At 38.2% G+C, this 17,310-nt stretch overlaps 1 protein-coding gene across 8 annotated transcripts in view; it reads right to left on the reverse strand.

Annotated features, from left to right (window-relative positions):
- The window catches only part of ITSN1 (intersectin 1), a 215,842-nt gene that overhangs the window by 134,231 nt on the left and 64,301 nt on the right, over nt 1-17,310 (reverse strand). For all 8 annotated transcript variants that reach the window (XM_072740761.1, XM_072740764.1, XM_072740762.1 and 5 more), the window contains exons 2-5: nt 14,086-14,145; nt 11,663-11,755; nt 10,394-10,457; nt 641-801 (exon numbers count right to left, since the gene is read on the reverse strand). In XM_072740761.1, coding sequence (XP_072596862.1) covers nt 641-801; nt 10,394-10,457; nt 11,663-11,755; nt 14,086-14,113 — 346 coding nt within the window. In that variant the 5' untranslated portion in view covers nt 14,114-14,145. The remainder of the gene's footprint in view (nt 1-640; nt 802-10,393; nt 10,458-11,662; nt 11,756-14,085; nt 14,146-17,310) is intronic.

Genomic DNA, 17,310 nt, shown 5'->3' on the forward strand with positions numbered 1-17,310 from the left:
TTCGCCAGCTAATTACTGATGGGTTTTTAAGAAAAACACCTGGCTAAAAGATCTTTATATGGAATTGTGTTTTGAACTCGGATAATGTTTATTTTCTTCTGCTTCATTTTGTACCAAGAAAGAATTTAATGTGGTCGGTTCTCTCAATATTATGAATTTAGAAATATATTGCTAGATACCATAATCCAAAGGAACTGTTTCAAGGTAGGGGAAAATAAAGATGTTATGGAAATGAAGCCAACAGAAAGAACTGGCCTTGTGAAGGGTCAAGGATGCCATAAGAGCAATGAATAGATGGGAGATGCAGGAGCAGACTACAAATTTATTCCTTTTACCCTGACAGTCTGTGCTGACCCTCTATTTGCTCAACGGGATGCTGCAGGATTCATGAACCACTCAATAAAGCCAATTATGACTTCAGATTTACTTAGGTGAACTTTTGTTCTTTAACACAGGCTAGGGTTCAAATGTGAAACCTGATCTTCTCATCCAGCACTCTCTGCCCTTTACGGGACCAGGACCATCATTTTTTGGACAGAATCACCTCCTACACTATCACAAGGCCACAAACTGAGAAGGGAAAATATTTCTTTTTAAAATATATGGTGAAATATAGGAACCACGTCCTTTTCATACTTACCAAAGGCTGGTGCGCTAGAAATAGCAACTGGTTGCTGTTTCATGACGGGGGGAAGCGCAGAAGGAAGTTGATATCCTTGCAGCTTGAGTTTGATGAGTTTCATAGCTATGGAAAACTCCACTTGATCCATTCGTCCATCATTGTTCATGTCAGCTAGCGCCCTGCAAACCAACGTCAAGGGCTAGGAATGACTCTGACCATAAACCACCACCACACCCACTAACCCCCAGAACGGACTAGTCAGGTCCCTTCATCCTCACCATGGAGACATGACATGCTATGCTATAGTTCTAATACATCTTTAAAGCTGTGAAAATTAAATGAGCTTACAGATGTGTTTATTACTTAAAGATGGTACTCAGACATAAATGGTCAAGTGCAACTTGCAATGAGTATTTTTGTCCCTGGATTTTAATTTTCCTTTTTTTTTTTTTAATTGAAGTAGATTTGTTACATTAGTTTCAGGTGCAATGAGTTTTAATGTATATTCTCTCAAATATGGGGTTTGCAAGTGGAAATGACTTTATGCAAACCACAACTGTGCATATTCACAACCTCTTCTGCATGAAAAATGTTCATCCAGATTTCATTTTAGTCTAAATATTTAAAATGTTAAGATGCTTTATTTAACTTATTCTCTATGTCTCTGCCTCTCTGTCTCTCATGAATAAAATCTTTATAAATAAATGAATGAATGAATGAATGAATGAATGAATGAATGAAAGAAATAAAGCAAGTCACATCTAGGTAGTGCCCAAAAAAGACAATTAACTTTCATAGAACATATCCTATATTGCCGGAGTTAACTCAGGGAAAGAAAACATGAAACACAATGAAAAACATGACTTACAACAAAGGTTAAAAATCGTTGATAGCACAGAAAGTTGTAAGAGTCAACACTATTCTTTTAGAAGTTAGAAAAAGTCATCATGTGGGAGATGGGATACAGAAATCACATTTGTGCTTCAGGCAGGAGCACACCGGGGCCCTCCTGCAGTCAATGATCCCCTTTGGCAAACCTCACCAGGCGAATCCAATTCCTTTCACCAATAGTGAGCCTGAGGCTCATTTTTCATATGGTACATGAATTACTCATTCACATCCTTTGCTAATGTTTTTTGATGGACTGCATGTCATTTTCTTGTCAGTCTACAAGAGCTCACTGTATGTTAGGTCTTCACTGTTTATCTGTCAATGGTGGACTTTTAAAATTTCATTAGTTCATTCATTTGTGAATAATATCTTTACTAATAGAAACTCTACAATTTTAAAAAATTTTTTATTTATTTATGATAGTCACACACACAGAGAGAGAGAGAGAGAGAGAGAGAGAGGCAGAGACATAGGCAGAGGGAGAAGCAGGCTCCACGCATCGGGAGCCCGATGTGGGATTCGATCCCCGGTCTCCAGGATCGCGCCCTGGGCCAAAGGCAGGCACTAAACCGCTGCCGCCACCCAGGGATCCCTACAATTTTATATCATATGATTCCACTTACATGTGGAATTCAAAAGAACGAAACAAACAAAATAAACAGAAACAGACAAATACAGAGAAACTGGTGGTTGCCGGGGGAGCAGAGTGGGGAGATGCATAAAATAGGCAAAGGGGATTAAAAGGTACAAACTTCCAGCTATAAGATAAATTAAGTACACCATAGGAAATATAGTCAATAGTACTGTAAGAACTCTCTGATGACAGCTGGTAACTACACTCATCATGGTGATCATCTTGCAATGTACACAAATCATCAAGGCACACTATATGCTTGAAACTAATATAATACTACTTTAATTAACTAATTCAGCCTCTTCTCATGGAACTAAAGATTACTTTTGCTGTATATTAAATGTTCTTTTGAAGTGAAATCTATTTCTGGATTATCTACTCAGACCAATTCCCAGTTCAATATGACAATGATCTGATCACACTGGCTCCATGAATGTTCTGGTATCTGGCAAGACATAACTTCTTGGGGCGCCTGGGTAGCTCAGTTGGTTAAGCACCCAACTCTTGATTAGATCATTTTCTTCATGTAGTTACTTTTCTTTTTTACAACATTTTATTGATTGATTGATTGATTGACTGATATGAGAGACAGAGGGTATGTGCAAGCAGGGGGAAGGGCAGAAAGAGAAGAAAAAAGAAAATCTTAACCATACTTCATACTGAGCATACAGCCCGATGATGGGCCTGATCCCATGACCTTGATGATCATGATCTGAGCCAAAACCAAGAGTCAGACACTTAATGGAGACACCCAGATGTCCCAGTTACTTCTATTAAATGTATTCTTAGGAGTTTTATAAATTTCCATCATTATTTAAAATGGAACATTTCCCCATTTCCATATTTCTGTGCATTGAAAAAATTTTACTTTTAATAATCATTTATGCTATATTCAGCTATCTTATCAAACTTCTATACATATTACTTCTTTAACCTAAAATCTCTTAGGTTTACTAGGTTTACCATCACATAACTAACAAAAAAGAGAGTTAACTTTCGTTTCCAATATTTATATACTACCTCTTTTTTATTGGTCTTACTGTCTCATTGAAATGTGTGAGCATCCTGCTAAGTTATGGGTTTCAATGAAAGGGCTGTAGTGTTTGTTTAGAATAATATTTGGTAGTGATCTTTAGAAAGTAACCTGATATATTTAAAAAGCTTCCTTTCTACATATTAGAAATAGTTACTATATATATATATTAATCAAATGCCTACTCAGCATCTGCTGTTCTGATCACACTTCCTTTTATCTGTTGCTAAAATATTGAGAAAATGCCTTGATTCTGAACCAAACTTGCACTCCTGGCATTAACTCCAGTTGGCCAGAGTTGTAAATACATTGTGATATTCTATTTGCTAGGATTTTGCTTTGATTTTTATACCTATATTCATAACTGAGACTGGTCTCTGGTTATTTTATTTTTAGAACTATCTTTCATGTTTTATAAAGGAAGTTAAATAGGTAAAATGAGAGGGTGAACTTTCTTTTTGCTTAGTTTTTTAAAAATATATTCAGTTATATCAAGCGGTTCTTGGGAGAAAAAGAAAACTTGCCAACAATCAATGTCAACATGCATATTTAAAAAGAAAAATCAAGCAGAGTCTCACATTCTATTCCCCACATCACTCCCCACCCCCACCAAACACATTTTCTAATGAGAAACAAATATCTAATGTGGAATAATGACTTGTTGGGGGAGAGGAGACTTTCTAGTATACTGTAAGCTTCTAAAATAGAAGAATTTCATGTTTCTAAAAACCTTCCACTGACGTGCTTCAGTGGGAGAGGAAAGGAGACATGGAATTCTCAAATTCCAGATGAATGACTTTAAGCCACCCACCACAATCCCACTTTTTTTTTTTTTTTGAGAATTTTACGTGATCTTTCTTAAAACCTTTATTTCTCAACTAACAAAACATTAAGTATTGGGACTCATCCATAGTGAAAACTCAAAGGACTTTATGCAAATATGATAGTTAATGCTACAAAGCTCAGCTTTCTCCCCACTCCCCTCTCCCAATGAAAGAGCTGGAATACTGGAAGAGCTGAAATTCTAGTTCTCAAGATTTCTCTGCAAAAAAACCTCAGATCTACCATCCACTTTCACTTCCCATCTATAGTTTACTCATTTCTAATAATCCCCCAAAAGACGAACTAAAAGCCTAGGAATCCTAAAATTAAATTCACAAAACTTCCAAGGTGGAAAAAATAACATGTGGAAAAAAGAAGTATATGTCAAACAATTACAGTATATGACTCTTAAAAACCAGCTGATCCTAAATATATAGCATACATACATACATAGCAATAGGCAGAGCTGAAATGAGAGGGGGACCACAAGTATACTGAAATCTGAAGGGACAAATAAACCATGTATCACTCACACACACCATAGGTAGCAAAAAGTGTTGCAACTCCAAATGAAGGGAAGTATCGCAACATCTACAGAACTACCTAGGAGTTTATTCTTTGACCCCGCAAATCCACTTATAGCAATTTACCCTGAAGATACACCAAGAATATATGAAAAAAAAAACCCTATGTTTTAGCTCATTATTACATTATTGGAAATAACTGAAACACACAGGAGACTGGTTAAATACATTAAGGTGTATCTTCTACCATGGGTACCATGTTCCTGTAGGAAAAAAAGAGAGAGAGGGACATCTGGGTGGCTCAGTGGTTGAGGGCTGCCTTCAACTCAGGGCGTGATCCAATGTCTGGGGATTGTCCCACATCAGGCTCCCCGCATGGAGCCTGCATCTCCCTCTGCCTATGTCTCTGCCTCTCTGTCTCTTGTGAATAAATAAATAAAATCTTTAAAAAAGAGAGAGAGAGAGAGAGAGAGAGAGATCTATGGAATGATATGAGTGATTTCCAGAATGTGTTAAGTGAGAAAAGCAGAAGACAAAAGAACATTCATGTCTGGTAACCTTTTAAGTAAGAAGAAAGAGGAAGTAAAATAGATACGCACACATGATATATTATAAGGCTACTTTTTTTCCACAAAAATAAACAGAGGAAGGATGATAAGAAACTAAATAGATGCACACAGGGATGAAGGGACAGCACAAGGAGTGACATTTCTGAGTTCCCTTTTGTTATAGTGTTGGCTTTTGGAACTTTGTTACTGTGTGACATATTTAGAAATAAAATTAAGTCCACAAAGAAAGGAGATCTCTAAACTGAATGAACACAAAAACAAATGCTGTTGGTTTGATTTGTTTTTTTAATACAGGAGTAACAGAGTACTTCATGTATCCTCAGTCTATAACTGTAAGTACTCCTGAACTCCACAGGCTGCTTGTGCGGGTTGCAGACTTGAGTGTGGCAATGGTGAAAGTCCTCCTTTGTTCTAGGTACCTCTGCTCCCACATCTCATTCCTGCCCTGGAGATGGAAGCCTGTAGGTCTCTAGGGGCCCATCTCATCCACAGAGGATGCTCACATGATGCTCAGCGCTCAATGCACACAGATCAATCCAGCCTATGCACTGATTCATTCATTCGTTCATTCATTCATTCTTTTATTCATCCAACAAATAATTTTTGAAGATACGGACCTACTGCAGTGTAGGCTCTTCCTGAATTGGTGTTAGCACTATGAATAAGAAAGAGAAGGTTACTGCCCTCACAGAGATGGTATTTGAGTACAAGCAACCACTACACAAGAAAACTAATCAAATTCTTCCCCATGATGGTTCATGCTGTTCAGAAATAAAATGAGGTCATGGGAAAGAGAAGATGGAGGGCAGGAGCAGGTGGGCAAACGGAACCACTTTAGACAAGTGGTCAGGAAGTACTTCTCTGAAACCTGAAGGGTAATCAGCTAGTTAGCTGTGTGAGAATCTTGAAAAACTGCATTACATATTACAGGAAGAGGAAATACCAAGTGCAATGACCCAGAGGCAAGAAAGAGCCTGGCTCATTTAAGCAGAGAGAGAAGGTCAGCAAAACTAGAATACAAAAATTGAGGAAGAGAAGGGTGCAAAATAAGAGATGAAAAAAAGGCGAGAATCAGCTCAGGTTAGGCCTTGTAGCCTTGATAGATAGGACTTTCGGTTTTCTTCTCAATGGGGAGTTTAAAATGTATTTATTTTTTACAAAGAGAGTGTGGGTGCTATATGGAGAATGAAATCTAAACTTGGGGCAAGTGTGAAAGACTCCAGTTGAAATGGTGACCAGTGAGCCCAAATGGGATGACAAATGAGGACAGTAGCAACGGAGACAGGAAGAAATGGTCAGAATGGGGAGAAAAGTCTGTAAATGGAGCCAAAAGAATGCACTAATAGACTGAATGTGTAGCTTGAGGAACAGAAAGGAATCAAGCATGCCTCCCAGCAGCTGGACAGTTCCTCAATGCCATCCACTGAGGATGGATGGGATGAGAGACGGAGGGGATGAGGGATGAAGGGGACAAGGCATGGAAGAGAGGGGAACAAAAAGAGTCCAGGATGCCTAATTCCTTCCTTCCTTCCTTCCTTCCTTCCTTCCTTCCTTCCTTCCTTCCTTCCTTCCTTCCTTCCTCCCTCCCTCCCTCCCTCCCTCCCTCCCTCCTTTCCTCCATTCCTTTCTTTTTTTTGTGAGTTTGGCAAATTAATCTTGCTGGGGGCTGAAGGCTCTTCTCACAGAAACACAGTAGTGTCCTAAGACACTAGATGTTATACAGCTGTTGGCCCTGCCCCCATGGCCCCATCCCTGAACAGATCACCAAGCTGTTCTCATATTTGCATTTATGTCTCTGGTTTCTGCCTTCTCTCCCAGGGTCCGCTTCTGGGTAGGCCTGCCTTCTCCTCATTTCTCTCCTTAGAAGACTCAAATCTCCATTTTTGTGGCCTCTACTGCCTCTGATGCCACAGCCTTCTTCTTTCAGCCTCTTTTTATTTCCTGGACCATCAAGGTTCCTGTCTACCCCCCTCTGCTTTCTTCTCTTCCCTCTGCACATGTAGGCCAACACTGGAACAACTTTAAGTATCCAGAGTTGCCAAAATGATACAGGATGTTTGCCAGTTTCCTTCCAGTTCCTTATTAGTAAGACAATTTCTAGGAAGCTGTTCCACCTTTGGCCACTGTTACAATTTGGCATTACACACACTGACATGAGTCCATCCTCTGAGAATTCAGGTTTTCCTGTATTATTAGTTGGAAATTAGATTGGATAGATAAGGAGCTCCGAAGTATGAGTAGGTTATAGTTTAAAGTTCACAAACTAGGGGAGCTTGGGTGGCTTAGTTGGCTAAGCATCTGACTCTTGATCTTTGCTCACATCTTGATCTCAGAGTTGTGTGTTCACGCCCCGTGTTGGACTCCACGCTGGGGATGGAGCCTACTTTAAAAAAGATAAATGAATATAAGGTTCACTTATAGTGAACTGGAATACAATTTCTACCTGGCACAAAAATTGTACAGGTTTGTAACACATATTCCCCAGGAGTCCCTATCACTCATAGATATGAACAAATATCCACAGAATAGAAAGTAAGGCCCAGAGAGATAGAGAATATTATAGTTCCTCTCAATCCAAAATTTTCTTCTCCCCCACATGACTGACAAAGGGACTGCCCAAACTTTCTGACTCAAACCCATTCCTCTTTCTATCAAAAGGGGAACTGGCCTTCCCTGGGACCCCAGCAGAAAAACTATTAAGAAAACACAAGATTAACATGAGAGACAGGGAGTGAAAACTATTCCATTTGATCAACTGTTACTGTTTATACATTTAAAAATCTAACTTTGAAGAGGTCAAGTATTTATTACTCAGGGTTACTAAGTGAGTAAGTATCAGAGGTAGAGCTGAAAGACAGATCTAACTCATACTTTGCACTACATTATTCCATCATCTTAGCAGGACATCTGTGGTTCATGAAATCAATGATTCCTCAAAGATTATTTCTTTTGAGAAAAGATACCTAGAGGCTTGCTTCCCTCCTCCCAATAACAATTCATGATAAAAGGAAAATACACCATCACAAATTCATTAAGAAAATATCAGCAAAAATTAGACAACAGTTTTGACTCAAGCAAGACTGCCAATTCATCACCTTTACTGTTAATAAAAACTTTCACCATAAAAATAGTAAGTCAGAAAAATGACCTTAATATGCTTAGCCAAAAACATTTTGGAAAGCTAACAACTGTCTTAATTGGGAAAAAAAAGTGAAATTTACTGGATAATACTTTATTTTTCTCCATCACACTTATTATCATGTGACAATTTTTATACTGCTATTAATTATATCCTTTTCTCCAGATTGCAATTTCTATGAAAGCCAAGATTCTATTTTGTTCACTACTTTGTCCCAAGCACCTACAATAGTAACTGACCCATAGAAGACATTCAATAAATATTTTTCCATTGTTGACTGAACAAATGGGAGATTTTCTCGCAGCAGATATGCATCGTAAAACTGCTTCTTCAGGCAGCCCGGTTGGCTCAGCCGTTTAGCGCCGCCTTCAGCCCGGGGTGTGATCTTGGAGACCTGGGATCAAGTCCTGCGTCGGGCTCCCTGCATGGAGCCTGCTTCTCCCTCTCCCTCTGCCTGTGTCTGTGCCTCTCTCTCTCTCTGTGTCTCTCATGAATAAATAAATAAAATCTTAAAAACAAAAACTGCTTCTTGAATGAACATTCATAAATTAGAAATATAGAAGCAGAATTCAATGGAAGAAGCTATGTCCAGTAAACAAAGGCCCTAGTGAGTGACCTTGATCGCCAGTGTGAAGTACAATCATACCAGAACACAAAGCAAAAGAAAGCTTCTTACAGTTAACACAGATGTCCCATGTCTCTCGAATTTAAACTCAGGCACTTAAGTGCCAGGTCAGTGCCCCCGTGCTCACATGAGCATGAGTTCTTGCTCTCCTCCCCTCTGCCTCCCCACCCCTTGCAAACCTTTCACTTTATTTTAAAAATAATTCCAAAACCTTGGTTATGTGACTTTCCCAGCTGAAAGTAGATCAGAAGTAAGAGCTAGAAGGGCATCACAGGAGGAGGCTCACCAATTGAAGAGACGGCCTGGCGGCCAATATGCTGACAACCAGGAAAAAACATAAAGCAGACACCAAAAAAAGCACAGGAATCTGGTATCATTTAGTTTCAATTCAAATTTACCCGTATACAAATAGATGTATTTCTCATGAGAGCTTTGCTATTCAGAACACAGTAAATGATTTTCATACTGATGACACTGGTCATCAAGCTTAGGCTACATTCTTTAGACTCTGCTTGAAGGCAAGAAGGGACAATGTTGATCTTTATCAATTTCCATTAAATTGTAAGAAAGGTTGATCATTTTGGGGGACAAGCAATTAGCTGGACAATTTAGTTATGGGGCCTACCCAGTCCCTCATGATGACACAGGTACCGTTTCGAGTTTCGTTTTGAGGGTCTATTACACATCCCACACTAAGTCCTTTATATACAGTTTCTCTGCTAATCTTCTCAACAACCCTGCCAGGAAAATATATCTGCCCATTTTCTAGATTAGAAAACAGAGGTCAGAGAGCATGAATACATATTCAAATCATAAAGACCGAATGTAGTACAGCTGGAATTCAAACAAGGGTCTATGACTACAAACCCTGTGCTCTTTGTACTACGCAGAAAGATGCCCCCACAACATTAGAAATGAAGTATTAATTGCAAGAACTGCATGGTGCAGGAAAATGTGATTTCCTGGCAACAGACCTCAGCATGGCATAACCAAAATCATGAACCTAAAATCCAAAATTACATTTGCCACTCTTTTCTATGGTCCCTTTCTCTCCTATGAGCTCAAAAGACTGAATGCTTTTTTGTGATAGTTAATCAAGGAATTCAATGGTGTTTATTATGCCTTTACCTTGTACAACACTGTAATAAATACGAGTTATTTCACTCGCGGCCCTCCAATATTCTTTACTTTTTAGTCAAATAACATACATGACCACTACATTATAAAGCAAGAAATGTGGGACATTCAGGTAAGTATGGGTGATGTAGATGAAGCTAAAACAAACTGATGAGAAAATCTCAAACTGTTGATTTCTCCACTGGAAATTCAATTTTTTGATCCTGTAAATGTCACCACTTTTTCTTTTTTTTCTCCTAACATTCCACATTAGAAAGATAACTTTTCAGAAGTATTCTCTGGTAAGAAGTAGTAGAGTATTTCAGACTAGAGATTTATGTTTGCCTTCAAGATCTTAAGAAATGATACTACTGGAATATTTTATTTTACCTTCTGCTTATGTGAAGTTCCAACTTACCATATCTGTGCTAAAACAGGTTGAGGTAACCCAGATTGAAAAAAAAAGTTTCTAGCTTGATCACCTGTAAATTAATTAGAAAAAGTTTCAGGAAAAAAACGAGCAGCTGACAGAGATTTTCTTATAGCACAATTACAAAAATAAGAAAGAGGTTAGTAATTCTGCAAAAACTGAATTAAATATATGTTAAAAGCCAAATAGTTAAGTTTATAAGCAACAGCAAAATGAATCCATCAGATTCACTCATGAATTCACTGACTTTAGAACTTAACACTTAAAAAAACCCATCTCAAAAAAGGGACTATCATGTGATTGTACACTTTAGTTCATCTGCTAATAATTAAGATGGGAATAAGTTGACAAATGACAAAGCACTTCTATAGGGATCCTCAAGCAACTGATGACTCACACTTCTACTTTTTTAGGTTCTCTGCTATTCCTAATATCTACACTTCAAACTGTCAGTGTTTCTTCTACATTAATGGGGGAAAAGTAATGATTACACGAGTCACATCAACAATTAAGAATGAATTATTTAGAGAGAACTGTGATATACACACACAAAAACAAGTCACCAGGAAATCTAGATCCCATTTTTTCTAAAGCTATCTCCTGAAAAGTAACCAAACAAGGCAGGGCGCCTGGGTAGCTCAGTAGGTTAAATGACAGATTGACTCTTGGTTTCAACTGGGGTCATGATCTCAGGGTCCTGGGATCTGCCCCATTTCTGGCTCCTTGCTCAGCACAGTCTGCTTGTCCCTCCCCTCCCTCAACTCATGCGCATGCTCTCTTTCACTCTCTCTCCCTAAAATGAATAAATAAATCTTAAAAAAAAAAACACAAAAGAAAAGGCAAAGTACAAAAGGAACTTCAGGATATAACAACATGAGAATTCTGGATTTTTTTTTTTTTTTTTTAATATTCAGAACCTGTTCATTTATTTACATTTCCCAAACCAGTTCAAGATCAGAATTAAACAAACATTTTAGCTCAAGGACCACAGTTCATTGGTTTACTACTTAAAGAATATGGTCCACTGACCTTTACCAATTCCCATCAGTGATATACCTAAAACAAGTGGCTTGATATCCGTTATAGAATGTAAACAGGTTTGAATGCAATATAGGAAAAGCAACTGAAAGAATATAGGCCCAACGCTAAGGCAGATGTCCCCTTTGTCATATGTCCACCTCAGGTTTGTGTAATAGATTTCCCATAGATATATGCACTGCTGATAAGTAAAAACATAAAAATACTGATTCCGATTACCAGTAATAAATCCAGATATTGGCTTTAAACTATGGAACTGTTGATCATGCTTCGCTCTTTCTTCTACAGTTATGGCCCAGATATCCAGGCTGCCTACAACCCAAAGAAAAAACAAAGAAATTATTCAATGAGAAAAGAATAACAAAGTGCTCACATGCATTATTTCCCTAGTACTTTCAGATTTTTTTCAGTATTTTGTCAATTATTTGATTAACATCAAAAAATTGATTAACATCAATTTGATTAACATCAAATTATGCATATAAATTAGAAAATTAAGAGTAGGGATGCCTGATGCCTGAGTGGCTCAGTGGTTGAGCATCTGCCTTGGGCTCAGGGCATGATCCTGGGGTCCTGGCAGGGAGCTTGCCTCTCCCTCTGCCTCTCTACCTCTGTCTCCCATGAATAAATAAATAAAATTGTTAAAAATAAAAAAAAATTAAAACAGGCAAAAATAAAAATGATACTGGCACATATTCTTTATTTAAAAAAAAACCTGTCCTATAATCTTATAGTTAGGAAGACTGTATAAAGACATAATTTAATAGGCACTTATTTACATAAGCTCAAGAAACAAGTGAATTTAAAACTACAATCTCAGGTTTATTAAATGTTACAGGAGAAAGTTATAAGAGAGGCAGTGCTTCACAATTCATATCCTATGTGATTCCATGAAATCTTTTTGGAATGACATATTGAAATACTACTGGATTGTGGTGATAATTACACAACTCTGTAAAGTTACTAAAAGCCACTAACTTTTACAGGTAAACTGGTGAATTTTATGATACGTAAAGTATACCTCAATAAAGATGCATTTAAAAGTGAGTATCCTGGAAAAAAATAAAGGCAAACCAAAGAGAATGATATTTGGGTTCTCCTTCACTTTCAGCTCAGAGACTGACCAGATTGCCCCCCCCCCACACACACACTTCACTTTAGTCCTAGGTCTCCTCAATGTCATCAAAATAATTTTAGACTACACAGATGGAAGACTGTCAAAAGTTCAGATACTTTCCAAAAAGTTGGGGAATAGGCAATATGTATGTTTCATACAAAATATGAATGAGACCAGCACAAAAGCAAGATGTCTGAACATCACACGTCCCCTCTATGTTGTCTGGTAGGACAGCAACAGGAAGGGTGGGATTTATTCAGTCACTGAAAACATTTACTGGCTGCCTCATATAGGCCAGGCACTGTGTCAGATATCAGAGACATCATAGTGCCTGAAACAGCTATGATCCCTTCACTCAGAGGCCTCATAATCCTGCAACTTCTACTGCCCTGTCAAATTTAAACCTAGAATTATAAACAAAAGCAAAAGCAAAAACACAACAGAACACAAACCTGCCCAGGAATTAACAAGAGGGATAAAAATAAAACAATAATGCTAATGGTTTTGAAAAGTTTACAGAGTTCTGTACTGGAATTTCACGGGGGCTTTAACAGATGTGATCAGAGGGGTGGTGATTTGTGCCTCACTCTCCTCATGACTGGATTAGACAGTTGCCAAAAGACAGACATAATAATGGCACCTTCTCTTAAAAAAAAAAAAAAATTGGCCAGTAAGCAAAACTAATATTTAACACTTTTATCATAATATTAGGAAAAATTACCTGAAAAAAAACTTTTATGCAGATTGATACGTTTCAGGCAGATAAAGTAAAACAAACAAAAATGTCCTGCTTCCAATTCAGGCTTTGGGAAAAAATACAGAATAAGCGACCCAGTCGCTTCCACAAGTACGATGCAAAGAGAAAACAGTGAAAGGCGTAAGAAAAAAAAAAAAAAGGCGTAGGAAACATGTGAACTGAGAGCAATGTTTGGATCCTGATTTGAACTGACACACCATAACAAAAAAGGTCTGAAGACCTTCAGGGAAACTATAACACTGATGTGATAGTTAAGGATATTATGGAATTACTGTGAATTTTAAAGGTGTGATTAATGGTATCGTAGTTATGTCTTTAAGAGAGTTCACGTCTCTCAGAAACACACACTAAAATATTTGTGGATGAAATGATATGATGCCTGGGAGATGCTTCCAAGGAATCCAGATGAAACAATATTAAAAATACGGGAGGCGGGTGCCTGGGTGGCTCAGTTGGTTAAGGGTCTACTTTCGGCTTAAATCATGATACCCGAGTCCTAGGGTTGAGTCCTCATGTTGCCTAGGGCTCCCTGCTCAGCAGGGAGTCTGCTTCTGCCCTCTGTTTCTCCCTCTGCCCCTCCCCATGCTTGCTCTCTCTCTCAAATAAAATCTTTAAAAAAAAAAAAAAATGTTCTCAGGGAGCCTGGCTGGCTCAGTCGGTAGAGCATGCAATTCTTGATCTCAGGGTCATTGGGATGGAGCCTATTAAAACAAAAAGAAGAAAGTAAGTCTTGAATACATTAAAAAAGGAAAATCTTTAAAAACTTACCTCCAAAAGGTGTTGGAAACTGAGCCATGGTTCTGTCACTTTTACCTTGCTAATCGACGCCTGTAATTGAAACGCAACATTTAAGTTTCTGAAAACTTCATTCCTATACACTTATAAACACACTAAAACATTGTTTTCAATGATAAGAAACAGAGTAGTGCCAGCGCTGGGCAACAGCACCACAAATGGAAGTTACAAGGAAAAGGTTCTTTCATTAATTTCTGAAGCTCCTTAGCGCCAGGTACACTGACAGGTACTGGGGAATGTTGATGCAAGACTCTGGAAACAAGAAGCTTTCAGTGGATACTACTGGCTCAGGGCAGCCTGCTGTATCACTAATGTTGTATTTGTTACTCTTTAAATATATGTTTTTCTTAGCCATCTACATATATACCAGCCCATCTACTTGGTGGTTATAACACCGGCTTCTTTTAATGAGCACTTAGTACATGCTGCACACTGTTGTAGGTGCTTTATAGCTCTTACCCCTTCATCATCACAGCCCTTATGATACAGGTGAGACAGACCAGTATTTCCACCCCTTATTCCAGAGGAGGAAAATGAGAATCAGATAGATGAAGTGATTCGAGCAATACCACACATTTGATGACAGAGCACGATCTGAGCAGGGCCAGCAATCCCCACAGCCTGTGTTCCGCTCCCGAAAAACACTGGTAATTTTGCAAAAGGTGGTAAATAATGTATAATGTACTAATGTCTGTCCAAAATACCCAATGCAACCCCAACACTCCAAAATCCCCATCAGGCATTATTTGTTCATGAACAGCCAATGTGAAACCAACCCTGTCTTCTTCCTCAACAAAAATACTCCAAAAGTAATGAATATTTTCATGATGCAAATAGTAGATGCAAATAGTTAAAAAAAAGAGTATTAAATATTAATAAGCATTCAGATTTTTAAAATGACAGTCCTTTGCCCTAATACTCTTCAATTTCATATTCCAGTCCGTCCATGGATTTCTTTTTTTTAATACTGCCAAAATCCCAGGGTCCTAGGATTGTGCCCTCAGGTTGCCTAGGGCTCTTTCATATTGCCAAAAGCTTTCTTGACCTTAACTCTATTTCTAGTACTCTATTTTTTTTTTTCATAATGGGCACAACATCTTTTACCCTTTTGATGTGTTTTTGTTTTTGTGAGGACAGTATTTTGTTCTTTAATTTTCTTTTTTTTAAAGATTTTATTTATTTATTCATGAGAAACAGAGAAGGGCAGAGACATAAGCAGAGAAAGAAGCAGGCTGCCTGCAGGGAGCCCGATGTGGCACTGGATCCCAAGACCCCAGAATCACGACCTGAGCCAAAGGCAGATGGCTCAACGACTGAGCCACCCAGGTGCCCCTGTTCTTTCATTTTCTTGCTTCTTATGTCATTTAATTCCTGTTTTGTTTGTTGGCTGATTGCTTTGGGTCTCTCACTTGTGAGGCTTTCCTCATATATCTGGTGATCGACCCCTGGGTGCTCCTTCATACTTAAAAGTAAGGCATTAAAAAATGGGTGTGGGTGCCAGGTCTATTGACTGATGGGCTTCTATACACAATGGTCAAATGTGCCCAGTCACCACCTTTCACTGGGAGACCTCCAAATGTCAATATGCAGAGGTCTCCTTGTTGAAGTTGCTCGGTTTTGCCAGACAGAAGTGTATGGGAGGGTGCTGGCTTTCGAGGAGCAGAAAAGAAAGGAGAAAATGAAGGGGCCTACACTTCCATGTGTACACGAGCACATACTCCCTTTATTTTCAACCCCAAGCTCACTCTTCTGTCAGGAGCATCTCTGGTTCTAATGCTCTCATCCCATCTCCCCAGGAAAAATGGGACTGAAGAAGTCACCTGTCTGCTGGGAATGCAGGAGAAGACATCCCAAAAGATCTCGATACAGATTTTTAAAGAACTTCCATTTCACCTCCAAAACTGACCTCTGCCTGCAGCAGCCACCAAACACTCTGAAGCCTGTCAAGACATTCCCAGAAACAGCTGACTTGTACCCCATCTCATCTATATTGCCCCTCCCCAGGCATTAGGTTGCACCTTTCTCTAAACTCACTTACCACTCCATTCACTCTCTGGTTCTAGAAAATTCTTAAAACCCTTTGTTCACTATCTTTTAAACTGCTATCTTTCTCCCTGTGAGTTAATATCTGTTAGGCTTCCTTTGTGTTCACTGCAGACTTTATGGAAGAAAACACATGTGGTCAAGCTGCCATATTTAAGTGAGGGGTCTCTGGATTCAGTTCTGAAGCAGGCGACTTCTCACTGCCAATTCTCTTTAGAAACTATGACTGCTATTCTCTTCTTTCACTATTTCTCACTCAATACATTGTGTAGGGAAGCTTGACAATTTTCCAAAAAAATGTATTTTTAAAGATTTTATTTATTTATATGAGAGAGAAAGAGAAAGGATGGAAGGAGGAACAGAGGAAGAGGGACAAGCCCTGACAAGGGGCTTGATCCCAGGACCCTGAGATCATGACTCGAGCTAAAATCAAAAGTCAGACACTCAACCAAATGAGGCACCCTGATAATTTTCCAGAAAATTTTAATGTGTTTCATCTTACTTAATCTTCATAATGCTCTTAAAACTGACAGATCATACCTCTTTTTTGTTGAGCTTTACAAAAGCAGTAAACTCTTATTCCTAAAAGCAGAGTAATACAAATATTTCATATACATAATATGAGAAAACATTGTCTTGATCTATTTCAATTCTTTACTATTTATTGCAAAATAAAGTTATTGATTTAACTATCTTCTTGGTACCCAGCCACTTTACACATTTTCTTAACCGTGCTAAGTCTCTCAGATGAGTCTCTCGGGTTTTCTAGATCTATATCCTTTGGGAATAAAGAATTTAAGCTTATGTTATTTGCCTAAACCAATAAAGCTAAGCTATACAATAGCTGGGACAGCAGGAATTTTTATATTGCCCCTGACTTTCATGGTGATAGTTTTGGTATTTCACAACTAATGAAATAGGTTATGAATAGTTATGTTTGCTGTTGTAAATAGCTTTTACCATGCTTAGGCAGTTTCCTAGTATTACTTGACTTAAAGTTTTCATTAGAAATGACTGCTAAATTTGTTCAGAGGCTTTTTTAAGTGTTTAATAAGATGACCATGTATTTCTTTCTAGAGTAGCATACTAAATTATAGTAATATATTTCTAGTAGAAACTATCCTAGAATTTATGTAAAAACCCAACTTAGATATG

The sequence above is a fragment of the Vulpes vulpes genome, chromosome 15 (genome assembly GCF_048418805.1).
Source record: "Vulpes vulpes isolate BD-2025 chromosome 15, VulVul3, whole genome shotgun sequence".
Lineage (NCBI taxonomy): Eukaryota > Metazoa > Chordata > Mammalia > Carnivora > Canidae > Vulpes > Vulpes vulpes.